Genomic DNA, 15,497 nt, shown 5'->3' with positions numbered 1-15,497 from the left:
AGGGCAGGGAGGAGGAGCCAAGGAGAGCAGGGAGGAGGGAAGGATTCTTGAAGCCCAAGATAAACAAATTGTTCCTCTTCACGTGCGGGGTGGAGGGGGGGGGGGGGGGGGAGCGAGCTCCGCGGCCTCCCCTCCCCCACGCCGGCTCTTTGTCACCGCCCGCCCGAGCGCCCGGCGACACTGGCACCACCCCTGGCGCTCCGAGATCCGGAACGTGCGCGATGCACAGAAAGCACACGGAGAGGGCGTCCGGCGCCCGGCTCCACGCAGCCAACGGAGGCGCGGTGGGGAAAGAGGGCGCGCTCCTAGGAGATGGCCATTACCGGGGCCTCGAACCCGGAGACACGGTGGGGGAGGGAGTGCAGACACCTTTCCCAAGCTTCCTGCCTCACCCCCCCCCCCCCCCAAAGAGGAAAGCTAGCGAACCCCAGAGAGGAGATAAGAGAAAGGATTCCACCCTCTGGGTTAGGGGTGGGATCGGCCCCTTCCTCCTCCTAGCACTTATGCCATTGGCTGCGCATCCTCCTGCGAACCCACCCACCCGGCCATTTAAGCCTTTCTCCTCCCTGCTCCCCTCCACTCCTCCGGGCTCATTACCCGGTGCCTGAAAGTTGGCGAGAGTGAGGTGGGGGCAAGTTGAAGAGGATGAGGGACAATTCCAAGCCCTGCGCAGTGGCAGGAGCAGGACGCAGCTCTGGCTTCCTCGCTCCCGCCCAGCCGCGGCCCTCTCGACCCCTCGCGGCTGCCCCACCTGCCCTGCCTCAGCCGCAGGTCTCGAGCGGCGGGCGCAGCGCTCGCGCGCCCCGCATCCGCGCGCGTCCCCACGAGCACGCGCGCGCAGCCACCCTCGCTCGCAGCTCACCCACTTCAAAGTTCATTCACAAAACTCTCAGACTTTCCCAAGCCCAAAGGAGAGGAAGCCAGAGACTCTTCCTTCCCCCTCCTAAGGGTTAAGAGCCTGGTGCCCACTCAGAATGTGCGACAGCATCAATTTCTCCCCGCAGCAGGCGGATGTGATGAGAGGGGTGGGCGAAAGGGGACCGATCTGGGGAGGCGCGGTGGCAGCGCGAGAGGTGAAGGCGGGGCGCGGAGAGGAGCAGCGTGGTTTCTACTCCCGGGTTCACTCTCCTTCGGATCGGTTTCTAAGACAAGGAGGGGGAAACTTTTCCTGCGCCTCACTCCAACGCTCTTGAAGCTCCCTCCTCCCCCTTGCAGTCGTGACTGGCTTCCCTCTCATCCCCTCCTCCCCAAATCTGACAACCCTGACAGATTAACAGGTAGCGGCGTCAACGACAACGTTTACCCTGAGAAAAGTTGACGTTAACCCTTCGGCTCCATCCCACCTCACTCGCCCCCGGTGCAAATAAACCCTCACACCCCCCCCACGCCAGAAACTCCACGCCCCCGACCCCAACGCGCGCCCCAGTAAGCTCTCACCATGATCAGCGTGTGGTTCCTCTGCTCCGCCGAGGCAGCCTCCGCATCTTGCTGGGCTTTGCTCGGGTGCTGTTGCTTGCCGGTGCCGGCGCCCGATTTCTTGGCCCTCTGCTCCAGGGTCCGCTGGTAGAGGCTCACGGTGTCCCGGCGCTCCAGCTCCAGCTGCTCCACCTGAGCCTGCTGATACCTGTTCTCGCAGTTGACGTGGTGCCGCCGGCAGCCCTCGATACGTTGCCGGAGCCGCTCGACCACCGTGCTGTGCTTGGGGACGGCCGCCGAGCCGCCACCGGAGCCGCCGCAGCCTCCGGCAGCGGGGTGATTGCCACTCGGAGCAGCCGGAGTGCTATTGGGAGTATTCACGCCGATCCCGGCCCCGCCGAGGTTGCTGCTCAGGCTGCTGTTGATGCAGATACTACTACCATTCGCGGCAGCAGTGGGGGCTGCGAAATCCCCCATCCTGCTCCCGGGGCACACTATTTTGGAAGAACTTTTTTTTTAATCCACCCCCCTATCAGCCTCCTCCTTGGGTCCAAGGATTAAAATAGTTTAAGTGGAACGCGGGGGAGACGCAAGCACATGGATGAAAACAGCGATCCCCACGGGGCGAAAATAAAGAGGGAGAGATTTTGGGTGGTTTTTTTGTTGTTGGTTCCTTGAGAAAAAAAACTGTAAAGATCCAGGGGAGGAAAGAGGGGGTGTTATCGGAATACCATCAGACACCTATCAACAAATAGAATCCCAACAAACTGAGCCGGCAGTAGATAGGCTTGCAACTCAAGGGGAGATCCGCTCCTCGCCTGCCTCCTTTTAATAATCCATTATTTTCTAATAAATTCCAGGAGGTTTCCGGTGGTTGGCAAGCATTTTCTCCCTACGTACCGAAAAACACACCCCATGTACACACACAAGCGTGTGCCTCCTGTGCGGACACGCGCGACACACACTCACTCCACGCCGCATCGGAAAACGGCGAGCTTGCTTATTGCATTTTCCTTCCACAAAAAAGTTTTGGTGTTTATGCCGCCCCGTGTTCTCAAAGTACTTTGGCTGCTCAGTTGCATTTCACAGGAGCCTAGACATCGAGTCCTCGGGTTGGGGCAAGTAAACACATGGACAGTCCGAGGCGACTGCAAAAGTAGATCGCTGAAGTCCTTTGCGAAACGCCGCGCGGAGAGCAGCCCCTAACGCTCGGCCAGGCTGCCGCTGCCGCCGCCGCCTCCACCACCATCACAATGATGAACTGCTCGCCGCCGCCGCCGCCGCCTCCTCCTCCTCCTCGCGCTCCTCCACCTCCTCCTCCTCCTCCATGCCAGCGGAGTGATATCAGGACGCGCGAGCTCAGTAAACACGGCAGCGGCGGCGGCTGGAGGCCGTGAGACGAGCCCGGGGACCCGGCGCAAAACCCGGCCCGGACTCTCCCCGGGCGGGAGCGGGCGCGGCGCGCACCTACCCGGCTCCCGCCTCCCTCGCCACTCCCCCCTCACCACACACACGCCCGCCCTCCCCGTCCGCAGCCCAGCTGCTCTCCAGGCTAGGAAGCTCGACCTGCCAGGAGGAGGGAAAGCAAAGATTGGGGGAATCTCAGGACTGGATCACCTTTTGACCCGCGCGCGCGCACGTGCGTGTCTGTGTGCGTGCGTGTGTGTGTGTGTCTGTGTGTGTGTGTCTGTGTGTGTCTGTGTGTGCGCGCGCGCGCGTGTGAGTGAGTGAAGCGCGCGGTGCGCGCGTATGTGTGCGCGCGCGTTCTCGAGTGCATGGGGACGCGCCAGGCTGGCTGCGTTTCCTCCTGCCCAGTGAGGTATCCAGCGAGCCCAAGTTGTTGTTATACATTTATGCATTATATTGCAGAACTGTACATGACCAGGCAGAAACATTACAGCTTTCCGGCAGCTGTCATTCCCACCCATGTGGAACGAAAAAGGCAAATGAGTGACTTGTTTTTAAGAGCCAGAAAGTAAGTCCCTGCTAGTTGTGAAAAACTCTTGCTCAAACTCTAGGACCTCTTAACCCAAATACTTAATTTTCTTACTACGTTTATTTATTTATTGGGTAGGGGGAAGTGACTAGTGCCTCAGCATGCATAGAAATAAAAAAAAAAAAAAACAGCTTTGTGGAGTCTTTTTCTTTCTTTTAAGGTGGATACCAGGGTTTGAACTAAGGTTGTCAAGCCCCAGGGACAGTCACCTTTACCTGCTGGAAATCTCATCAGCCCAAAGTACCGAATTTTCAGTGAACAGAAACAAGCGGTGGGAAAAACAAAATAAAACAAACAAACAAAAAAAACCCAAAAACCTTGGGATATTATTTATTTCTCTGCACATACCGACTGCTGTTATTAGAGCGATTATTGCTTTACTTACCCTTGAAAAAGTTAAAACCAAGCAAGCAGGGACTTGGAGGTGAGACTAACAGTACATTTTAACAGACTGTTTTGAACAGTAGGTGCTAATGGCAGCAGTAATTAAGGGTCCTTCGTAAATCAAGTGGAAAGATTGCAGATTTCATGCATTAGAACTATAGGGAAAGCAGCATTTCACAGTTTGTTGTGACCAAAACAAAAACAAGCAAAAAAAAAAAAAGGGACTTACCTTATTGCTGGGTAATTTCTTCCTTTTTCAACGAATTCTCAGGAAGTACAATTGAAACGGAGTAGCAGCTGCGCAAAAGTCATCTCAAGATTCGCTTTATTATGGCAATCTACCCAGACAGTGAGTATCTGACAAGGGGAAGGTTCAAACACCCTGGGCTCAGACGTACATCATTGCAGACCAACTTTTGCAAAACACGAAAACGCGAGAATTGCTAGTACTTCTGGGATCTGTAGGCCACAGACCTCACTGGTGAAGTGTGCACGAATTGCGTTATCTCCACAAACCAGTGAATTTTGGAGGGGAGGAATGGGTAAAAACACAACCATGTTTTCTAAAAGTACCCAGAAATAAAAGAACGTTGGACCTTATGGTTGAGCGACAAAACTTTCCTGGGGAGATGCAACACCCATGTCTGGTCATTCCAGACAGAACCCCCCCCACAACAACAACATACAGATACCACCAAAGTCCCACTTGGTAAACCAATGAGTTTTATCGGGGCTACCTACAGGAGTACGGGTGAGGGGTTACTTATGGGAGCAGAAAGGACTCAAAGACAGCGGCATCATCCAAACCCACCAACACAGGTGACAACTCACAAAGCTTGGAACCTGGAGCACACTGCACAGCATGCAGACAGCAACACAGGTTGGGGCGTGTCCTTTGGAGGTGCCACAGTTGGTCTAAAGCTCTTCCAGGTAGATAGGCAGCTTTCTGCTTCTTCCAGGCAGCTGGTCTGGATCCAGTCTTCCTGACTTGTCTGAGAGTCTCTTTTACAGTATCTCTCCCTCGAGTCTGAGGGGGGAACTCTCAGCTTTTACAGCTTGCTCTGTCCGGGAGGGGCCTAGTGAATCTGGTCAGTTTCAGGAACTTCCTGAAGCTCTTTTGAGGTATTTATCTTCCTGTTTAAGGAGCTTCCCTGCAGGACAGAATGTTTCCATCTCAGATTAAGCGGTTACACACTTATGCATTAGGCATGAGGTCTGATTTAAACTCTCTTCATTTCTTGGTTTTGCTGATTAGCAGGATGCTATTTCTAACCTCATAATATCAGCGATCCGAAGCTTCAGTTTTCTGCAGTTAATCAGGTCTATACGGTGAACCGTATCTTTAACAGCCACTAAATTATTTGGCTTTTAAGAGGAGGAAGCAAATTATTATTTATCTTGGTGAAAGGCTGTAAGAGGAAAATCCTAGTGGGCAGAGGATCTCCTGTCAAACTCAACTTTTGTTTCTGGAATTCATCTACTTCATACACAGCTCCTGAGTCAGAAATGCCCCTCAATGTCAATCAGAAAGCTAATCGAAGGGGCTGAGGAGATGGCTCAGCCCTTAAGAGCACTTACTGCTCTTGCAGAGAACCGAGGTGTCTCGTTCCCAGTACCCTCGGGGCAGTTTACAACTAGAATCTAGAATCTCAGCTCCAGGGGCTCTGGCACCCTCCTCTGACCTCTGGAGTCATCAGACACACGCGCAGGGCACATACATGCAGGCAAAATAAAGATAAATAAATATGGTTTAAAGAAAATTAAACCAAGTGAGTTACATACAAAAGAATTCATTTGTAGTCTAAAAACGTGGAGAAAAGGAAATAACAAGAGAAAGCAATGTCTGAGTAACCATCTGCACATATTCACAGAGTAACCTATACCCCAGGAAGCTCATGACTTCACTACAGAGAGGAGGCGGTGTTTCTGCACTTTCTCTGCTCCTTATACCTAACCCACTTTCCTGTGTCCCCAAGTCAAGACTGCAACTTGCTTTACTCAGGCAAGAAATTGGAGGGTCTGAAGCATGGGGTGTGTGGTTCTGAGACATTGAAACTCATTCTACTTTTTCTTGCAACTCAGACTTTAATTTTTTTTTTCATGGAGAATTTCTCATTCTGCAGAAACAAAACTAACAATTATTGCAGCATTATGGATTCCCATAAGCTAATTATCTCATTTATCATAAAAATGAAACTAAAAGCACATGGAAATTTGCATGCCCTCCCTTTGGGGACCAGGGTATAGAGAAGTATACTTGGTGACTATACCCAAGAGCTCCTCAAGGGTAAGTAGAGATATGCTTGCATGGTTACAGCAAAAGTTCAGCCAGATTTTAGTGAATAACGTGGGTCACATTCAAAAGAACAAACAGTTCATAAAATCTCTCTCTCTCTTTCTCTCTCTCTCTCTCTCTCTCTCTCTCTCTCTCTCTCTCTCTCACACACACACACACACACACACACACACAATTACCTACCTCTTCAAAGTGGTGGGAATGACAATCAAAGCAAGAGTCTCTGACAACATCAACCCGGACAGGACTCTGTGCGTCCTTGAGGTCAGAAACACCATCATAGTTATGTAGCCGGACTAGAAGAATCAGGGAATGAGCAGGGCTGGAAGACTGAGCAACACAGGCCAGTCGCCGTGAAGTACTGATGTCCTACTGTGGCGACCTCCTCCAAAGCAAAGAGCTTTGTCCTGGCTGTCTGTAGACTTCCTGATGCATGCCTGCAAAGGCTGCCTAAATGACTCCTTGGAAGTCTTAGAGAAAGTCAAGTTCTTCAGGCCGTGGTTCTGCTCTCCTCTCATTACTGGGTTTTGAGAGTATGGCCAACTTTGTGTTTCATTTGTGCATGCTATAGAGCAAATCTTCAGGGATGTAGACTCACCAGCAATGCTTGCTGAGATGGAAAAAATAGAAAGTAATCGGAGATGCAGCAGGCGTGGTGGTGCAGGCCTTTAATGCCAGCATTCACAAGGTAGAGGCAGGCAGATCTTTGGCCAATCTGGTCTACAGAGTGAGTTCCAGGATACCCACGGTTAGACAGTAAAACCATGTCACAAGGGGGAAAGAAAGGAATCTGAGATGCTAGAGGAAGAATAAAGAAGTCGGGCAGGCTGTGATGGTTTGGGCCCAGAAGGTTGGCTCAGTCAGCAAAGGGCTCACCTTGCAAGCCTGAGGCCCTGAGTTTGATCTCCAGGACCCACATAAATGCTGGGAGGTGGGAGGATCCTTCATCCTGGCTGGCTAGCCAGTCTAGATTTTAATTGGTAAGCTCCAGGCCACCAGGAGATCCTGTCTTGGGTCATTACTGAGGTTGCCATTCAGGGTATCCTCTGGCCTCCACACGTGTGTGAGATGACTACAGTTGTATCCTCAGACTGGGCTGGCAGCTCTAAAGATACCAACAAGGAAAGGTTGTGACAGTCAAACACCTGCACACGGTGGTCCTGTAGCCCCAGCTGGCCTTTCCGAGAGTCGAATCACATTCTTGTCTGATGGAGGATTTTCATTGGTTAATTAATAAAGAAACTGCTTGGCCCAATAGGACAGAAAATTAGGTAGGCGGAGTAAACAGAACAGAATGCTGGGTAGAAGGCAGTGAGGAGACACTTCAGGCAGTCGCCATAGTGAGTCGCCATGCTTCTCCTCTCCGAGATGGATGCAGGTTAAGATCTCTCCTGGTAAGCGAGCACCTCGTGGTGCTACACAGATTACTAAATATGGGTTAAAGGAAGATGTGAGAATTAACCAATAAGAGGCTGAACCTAATGGGCCAGGCAGTGTTTAAAAGAATACAGTTTCCGTGTAATTATTTTGGGTAAAGCTAGCCGGGTGGCGGGACACAGCCCGCCGTTCCATCTACACTCGTCCCTTTAGTCGTTTCTGTCATCTGCCTGCATCCCTCTGATAGGACCGCAGTGACCCAGTGACAAGAAAGACAACTTTGTGTTCAGTTCATAGACCACTCTGCCTCTCTGTCGTCAATGGATCAATAAAACTGACTTCATCTTTGTAGCCTAAAACAGGACTTTGGTGACCAAGTACAATAGGAATATTGTTGCCAATATACAAACACACAAATATTTATTAGTCTTTATTAAGGAAGCGTTCCTGAAACCCTAGCCAACTGTCTAGCAATACAGCTGCTTCAGTAATTCCTCAAGTATATTGGTGGGCAGCTGTGTGCCACACACTGTGGTAGGTGCTGGGCACGTAGCATAACAGGATGCAGAACCTGTTCGGACCTCAATGAATATGGGCAGTGGATGTTGTGCCAGGACTAAGATGGAGAGATATGGGAACAAAGAAAAGACTGCATGTTCAGAAGTCCAAGGAAGCTTTTCCAGAAAAATCCACCAGTAATTCCCTCTCACGGAAACTACTCTCTCGTGCTGGAGAGTAGGAGAGAGTGTGATAAGAGATAAGGCCATCCACAAGTTCAGAGTCTGTCCGTGGGACACCACTGCCATTGGAAGGACTTCAGGCGATTCACACTTCTTGACGTGGTTGTGTTTTCAAAAGTGTATTCCAGAAATCTTGGTTCTATCAGATGCTTCACTGGGAAAGTTTCTGAGAGCCAAGTAAGTTTAGGATGTGATCGCGGGGCATTTCTCTTGAAGATCCATTACCACCTTGACAAGCACAAGAAATCTCACAGCAAACCACATTTGACTTTGTGTAGCCGTACAGAGCCAAAATCCTGTCCCACCCCACAGAACACTGCAGAAAGCTCTGTGCTAGGGAGTGAAATTTGCCAAGGATGTACCACAATGGTAGGACACTGCCTAGCATGCATGAGAGAGACCCTGGGCTCAGTCCCCAGTTCCCCAAAAAGGAAAGGAGCGTGTGAGGAGGAAATTGAAAGCAGTTCTGTTTAATTTAAAGTGTGTATGTGTGTATGTATACATGCGTGTGTGTGCACATATGCAGTATGTGCACGTGTGTGTGTAGATGTGTTTGACTGGTGTCCAGAAGCCAGAGGAGGATGTCAGGTGGCCTGCTTTATCGCTCTCTCTTGAGAAAGGTTCTTTCACTCAACCTGGACTTTGTCTGAAAGCCAGCGAGCCCCCAAAGAACCTCTTGGCTCCGTGCCCTACAAGACTGAAATTGCAGACACGGGCAGGGCCACATTCCAGCAAGGTCGCTAGGATTTGAACTCGGATCCTCACAGGAAATACTCTTACCTGCTGAGCCTCCTTCTCATCCCTTGAAGGCAATTCGTTCAAATCCACCCATATTCACAGTTGCCAGGCAGGTAGCCTGAGCCAAAGGCCACACTCCCCTCAGCATCCACTCTGCCAGTTGTCCTTAGCAAGCAGGCTAAGGCCCTTTAGTAACTTCTGCTAGATGTGTTGAACTCTGACCTGAAAGTGGGGGAGGAAGTAGCTTCGTAAAACAGAAATCCCAGAGGGGAGAATTTGGCTAGCCTTTTCCAACATGGCCCTTTGGGTATATTAATTCTTATCTCCATGTAACAAAACCTCCTTATGAGGGGTAAGGCCAGCCTTATTTAATTGGACCCTTAATTATGGGTTATCTTTTAATATGAAAAGTTACCTTATGTTGGAAGCCTGTGTTCTGTCTAGAATAACAAATACTGGCCTCCTGGAGCTATTTCTATGATTTCCTTGTGCCTGGTAAGCCAATTGCTATGAAGGTGTCATTCCCCACGGACCAGAGGTCTTTCAAAGTTTGTTTCCTTAATAGGTAAATATTCCTCACAAGATCCCATTGACATTATTAATTTTCACTTCTTTAGGAGGAAAGAGTTTCGGAGTCCTAGACTGGGCCATAAATTTCAAGAGGAATATGAACTGGTGGATTGTTTTCTTGTTCATGTATTTTAATATGTGTATAATGGTTTTATAGTTAGTATGGGAAAGGTTTTCTGAAGTCCATGATGGGGAAAAGTTTTTAAAAGCCTTTCATTCTGTTTCACATATTTTTTTTCTTCTTGGTGCTGAATCACTTGACATAGCCAGGCGCCTGGCCTGTGAGAGGTCTGGTTTCAATTGTGGATGTTGAAAACACATCTATGATATATAGTCTATAGCCAGCCAGTCTGCGACCTTTGAAAATTACTAACTTAACCTTCTACAGTCACTGAATGTGCATCCTATTCCCCCATTGCGTTGATGAAGAAACTGAGGCTCAGAAAACTTAAGAGATGAACCTAAACTACTCAGACTGAACTTCCAGAAACCGGACTTGAACTCTGCCATTCTAAACCCAGAGCACAGAACTGCAGAGAGAATGCGGAACAGGTTCCCAAGTTGAAAGTTCATACACAGTTCCTGCTGCTTTCATGGGCCACGTCTCACGACGATGAATCTGTTGCTCTCCAGGGTTGAGGCTGAAACACTGTTTTCTGCGGAAAGCTGTCTCCTCTGCTCCAGTTTGAATCTGGGCCATTCCTGTCTTCACATTTCCGGGATTCCATGTATTCTATCAATTTCCTCAATTGTTGGTTATTAAACGTGGAGCCCAATTCTAGGCCCGGCTATGAGGGCGGCATATCGGAGGGATGTGTGAAGCCACAACTCCTCACAGTCACCAGAAAAGAGATCACAGCCAGGGCTGTGCGGGGTCCCTGGGGGGTTCAATCCTGTGCTCTCACTCTTTAGAAATTATTTCAATGCAATCTAAGAAAAATCAGAATAGACTATGATTTATTTATCTAAATGCTGCTTCTCGGCAGCCTCGGGGATCCTATAAATTGCCTTGGAGGGTTGCCAGGGTGGAAGAGAGGTAGAGCAGAGCAGACTCGTATGCCCACATGACATCCTGGCATATGTTGAAGGGTGGAGGGGTTCATGCTTGTTGTAGCCCATGCCAGGTACTACTGATTTGGCCAGAGACTTTCCGTCTATTAATGAACCCCCCAATCAATCCCATTACCCCTAAGAACAGGTAAAACAGAGTTGGCCCAAATGTGCTTTTAGCTTACAGGACTGCTACCAGCCTTTCCGTTTTACCCGAAAAAGGTACCTATGCCTTTCCTAATAAGAAGTTATGGCTTGACGGTCCACGGGATTCTTCATCTCCAGGGAACAAGGGAGGGAAGAGAGCTCTTTGGGAGCTGGAACAAGTCACTGGGGATTATACAAACCTTAGACACGTGATGGATGACATAATCTAGTAAGGATTCAGTCTGTGCCCTCCTGCTTACATGCTGAGGCCCCAGTCAACAGCAAGTGTGATGGTATCAGGATGTGGATTTGGTGGCGGTAACTAAATCATGAGAATAGAGCCCTTGTATCACAGTAGGATTAGTTATGAGGAGAGACCTAAGGGCCAGAGAGCTGGCTTGACAGTTACTCACACATCCCGCTCTTTCAGAAGACTCAGCTTCAGTTCCCAGCACCCACATAAGGCAGCCGTAGCTGCCTATAATTCTGGTTCCAGGACTCTACAGGTGCCTGCGCATACATGCACACACACACACACACACACACACACACACACGAATACTCTAAAATAATAAAAATTGATATTTCTTTAAAAGAAAAAAAGAAAAAAGAAAGAGGTTACCTGAGGGAATCCCTTGTCCCTTTCTCTCTTCCTCTCAAATCTCAGGAGCAAGGTTCTCAGCTCCCTTTTTGGAGCCCAGCTTTGGACTCCCAAGCACTCAGATGCATGAGAAATAAACGTCTGCATTCAAGCTACCCAGTCCATGACATTGATTTTCATATGTTTAAAGACATTTGTTTATCTAGTATGGGGGAGGTGCACACACAAACCATGGCACCCACACAGAGATCCAAGACTAACTTTTGAGAATTGGTTTTTCCTTTCTTGAGGGGCTCAAGGGCTGAACTCAGACAGCCAATTAGTGCAAGCTCCCTTCCCTGCAGAGCCACCTCATCAGCCCCGTGGCATCCTCACTAAGGCAGGTCACCATGATGGAGACTTAGCTACACACTAGAGAAAACGTTAGCCATTGCTTTGCTAAGTACTTCCATTTGATAACGTGACATCGGGACCCAAAGGGTGGCTCTGAGTTTAGTGCATGAGAGAGACCTCCTGTCTCAGTACCACACATCATTTACAAGATCAGATTCAAGGCCTCTGTCTTAACACCTTCCCACTCTGTCATTAGATCATCCGAATTCCGGAGTGCTGGGGTAGTTCTCTCTCTCTCTGCTAATCCCACTCATTCTATAACTATTTACTGATCGCAAGTCCTGCGCTAGGACCCCGGATACACACGAAATAAAAGTTTGCTCATCCAGGAAGCCTCCCGAACTAATGGTGGACGATAAACCACTGAAAGCCCTGGTGAAGAGAGATTAGGGGGGAAAGGAGCCTAAGCTTAGTTAGAATGACACCGCACATTAAGGAGAGGCAACAGCAGCCAGATGCCATGGCTGAAGCAGGTAGCGCTTGGCTCGCTGTCTGATGGAGGCTCGCCCAGGCGTGTCTGTCTAATGGCTTGCTGCTGCTCTCCCGTTTTAACATTGGAACAAAGCCTGGGCAACATCGGTTTGTCTCTGCACAAGCTGCACTCTTCATGTTGGCTCTGGCAGACAGTCTGGGTCAGCGGATTTTAAGCCGTGTTGAGACCTAAGAATTCCTTCATTGGGCCCCAGGGACCTACGGTGAAGGGGGAATGGGCCCTTCTTTAACTCAACTGCCTTCTTCAAATTGGGTAAGTTTTTTTTTTTATAACTGATTCCAGCTTAGAGTTTGAAAGTAGTATTCTCTCTCTCTCTCTCTCTCTCTCTCTCTCTCTCTCTCTCTCTCTCTCTCTCTCTCTCTCAGTTTGTGTGTGTGTGTATACACATGTATCCAGATGTGGACGTATGTATGGAAATCAGAGAACAACCTTGGGAGTTGTTCATCAGGTGCCATGCACTTTGTGTTTTGGGGTAGCATCTCTCACTTCCCGGAAGTCACCAATAAACTAGGTGTCTGGCCAGCAAGGCCCAGGGATCTCCCTGTCTCTGTCTCTCCAGTTGTGAGATTCCAGGAATGTAGTCCATCCCTGGCATTTTTAACATGGGTCCTGGGGATGTGAACCAGGTCCTCATGCTTGCAAGGCAGACACTTTACAGACTGAGCCATCTGTCAGCCATGATGCTCTGGTTACTTTCTCCCGTCTTTCTTTTTGGCAGTGCTTCAGCTGGAACTCAGCGCCCCATGCGAGCTGGACAAGCGCTCTCTCACTGAGATAACCTCCAGTCCTCCTCCTTCTCTTCGCGATGCCACCAAACCCTACTCTCCATGAGCCCCAAATCAATTAACTTTGGTTCTAAAAGTCTGAATACTTTGTTTAATGTCAGGTCCTTTTTCATTCTTTTGGGCTGGGCAGGTTCTAGGGTGTTGGAACCAAGTACTCATGGAATGGAGGAAGGCTGTTGCTATGCCAACAGAGCATGGGGCTGGAGGCTGGGCGCCTGTGCACTCTCGGAAGCACAGTGAGGATGCTCTGACTGGTTGGCTGGTGCATGGTATGAGACTTCCTGCACCCCATACAATAGAATCTTAGGAAGTACCTCTCCAGAAGGGTGTATTCCAGTGTCGCGGGCTTTTGTCTTACTGGCCGGTATATGCCAGTGTGGGACTAGAAAGGAGGGCTATTCCTGTCCCAGACTCTTCTGCTAGTCTCCATATATTGAATAAATGCCAAGGTGATATCAAGGCCATCACAGGACATACAGGTACTTTGGTCTAGTCACGTGTCTGACGACATGGCTTTTAATGAGGGCAGAGGGTAATCTAATGTGAACTGGAGCAATCTGAGGATCCGCATGTTGGCTACCTCCTGGTAGATTCAAAACAAAGGTCTGAGCTTTGGGCTTGATTCTCCTTATTTTTTTTAACTACATCACCTTCTGCCATTTGCTATTAAAAATGTTTCAACATGGAGGAAATAATACTGTTATATGTCAGCTTCCAGCAAGAACACACTTGTAGACTCACAGGGTAGAGTCATGGCTGTCAATGGGAGGTTCGCTGGACCAAATACTCCCCATCCACTGATGGATGACTGACAGGTGTTATCAAAAGACCAGGCTGATTGGCCAAGGGCCGACATCACCTTCCTTAATATAGAAAATGTGGCGCCTTTTGTTCCCAAAGGTTCCAAACAGTGGGCAGCTCCTGAGGCAGACAGATGTTACACAGAGTTGAGGCTACCAGAGGCACGTCCTCCCACACAGTAAACACTAGTTTGGGACTACGGACTGATGGAGCTCAGTTGGTAGGTACTCACTTAGCATGCACAAAACCCTGGGTTCAGTCGCCAGGCATGGCAGCACATAGCTGCCATTCCTCAGGAGTCAGGAAGAAAGAGCAGAAGTTCAAGATCACCTTCATCTGCTCAGTAAGCTCAGGGTACCCCTGGGGTATCTGAGACTACGCCACACACACACACACACACACACACACACACACACACACATCACTGGGGGAGTGTTGTTATAATGTTTTGTTTCTTGTTACATTACTCCGCTTTAAATATCCATATTTGTGGCTTCCTGATGATTGTGCCCATGTGTCAGTAACAGGGTGTTACATATCTTTTATAATCAGCCCCCACCTAGCTATGCAGCCCCAGAAATCTGCAGAGGTCTAGGAAGGCTGGGCAGGCCCTAGCCCTAGGGGCATGCCAGTCACCAGCCACACTGTCTTAACCCCAGAGACTGGTTTCAAGAGAAATGTGACTCTGGTTGGTTCCATTAAAATTTTCTCCAGGAATTTTCCTGGTATTGCCAGAAAAGTGATTTTTTATTTTATTTATTTATTTATTTTTTATTTTTTGCCCTCCACCGGGAGCTGTGGATCATGTAAAGGTTAAAGCTGCTTGGGCCCAGCTTTACCACAGCGTAGAGAAGGCCATCCTGAACAGCAGGCTAATCCAGGAGCGAACAGAGCCAAGGACTGGAGGTAGCTCCCGCGACATCTCTGCAGTCTAGATCTGCTGGGCCTGCGGGCAGAGATGCCGAACCTGTAGCCAAGGTTCCTCCGCCCTCCTCCTTCCCCTGAAGTGTGCGCGCATGCGTGTGGGATGACTGACGTGTCTGTCATTTCAGGACTGGTTAAAGAAATCGTATTGTATCTAAAGAATGTAAACAACTGAACGCTACAGTTGGGCGACTGGATAAGTCATAGCAGACTTTTAACAGCAGCTGCTATAATGATCATATTCAGCATTTTTCATTGGCACCGAAAGATTTTCTTCGAATGTTGCTAATTTTGACAGAGCAAGTTGACCTTGTGCACTGTGGTGGAAACATAAATCAAGAGAATCACAGAACAACGACGTGCGGCAAGCTGTCAGTTCAAGGACAGCCTGGGGAACTTAGCGAGACCCTTCCTCACAATAAAAATAGGAAGGCAGGTGGTGCATGCCTTTGATACCAGCTCTAGGGAGGCAGAAGCAGTAGGATCTCTATGCGTTCAAGGGCAGCCTGGTCCACATAGCAAATTCCAGACCAGTCAGGGCTACTTATTGAGACCCTGTCAAAAAAAAAAAAAAAAAAAAAAAAAAAAAAAAAAAAAAAAAAAAAAAAAAAGAGGGTTGGGGATAGGTAGCGCATTGGTAGAGTACTTACCTAGCATGCATGCAAATGACTCTAGATTCAATTTCCAGTACAGCAAAAGAGGAAAAGAGAAAGAAATAAAATAAACTACCATGATTGTACCAACAAAACAAAACCCAACAAAAACCTAAAACAAAACCTAACCCAC

At 49.0% G+C, this 15,497-nt stretch overlaps 1 protein-coding gene across 1 annotated transcript in view; it reads right to left on the bottom strand.

Moving 5' to 3' along the window:
- The window catches only part of Maml3 (mastermind like transcriptional coactivator 3), a 415,315-nt gene extending 412,974 nt beyond the window's left edge, over positions 1–2,341 (bottom strand). Inside the window, exon 1 of the mRNA XM_038348433.1 lies at positions 1,438–2,341. Coding sequence (XP_038204361.1) covers positions 1,438–1,893 — 456 coding nt within the window. The 5' untranslated portion in view covers positions 1,894–2,341. The remainder of the gene's footprint in view (positions 1–1,437) is intronic.
- Positions 2,342–15,497: the final 13,156 nt, after the last annotated feature.

The sequence above is a fragment of the Arvicola amphibius genome, chromosome 11, assembly GCF_903992535.2.
Source record: "Arvicola amphibius chromosome 11, mArvAmp1.2, whole genome shotgun sequence".
Classification (NCBI taxonomy): domain Eukaryota; kingdom Metazoa; phylum Chordata; class Mammalia; order Rodentia; family Cricetidae; genus Arvicola; species Arvicola amphibius.
This window is presented reverse-complemented; position numbering and strand designations above follow the sequence as displayed.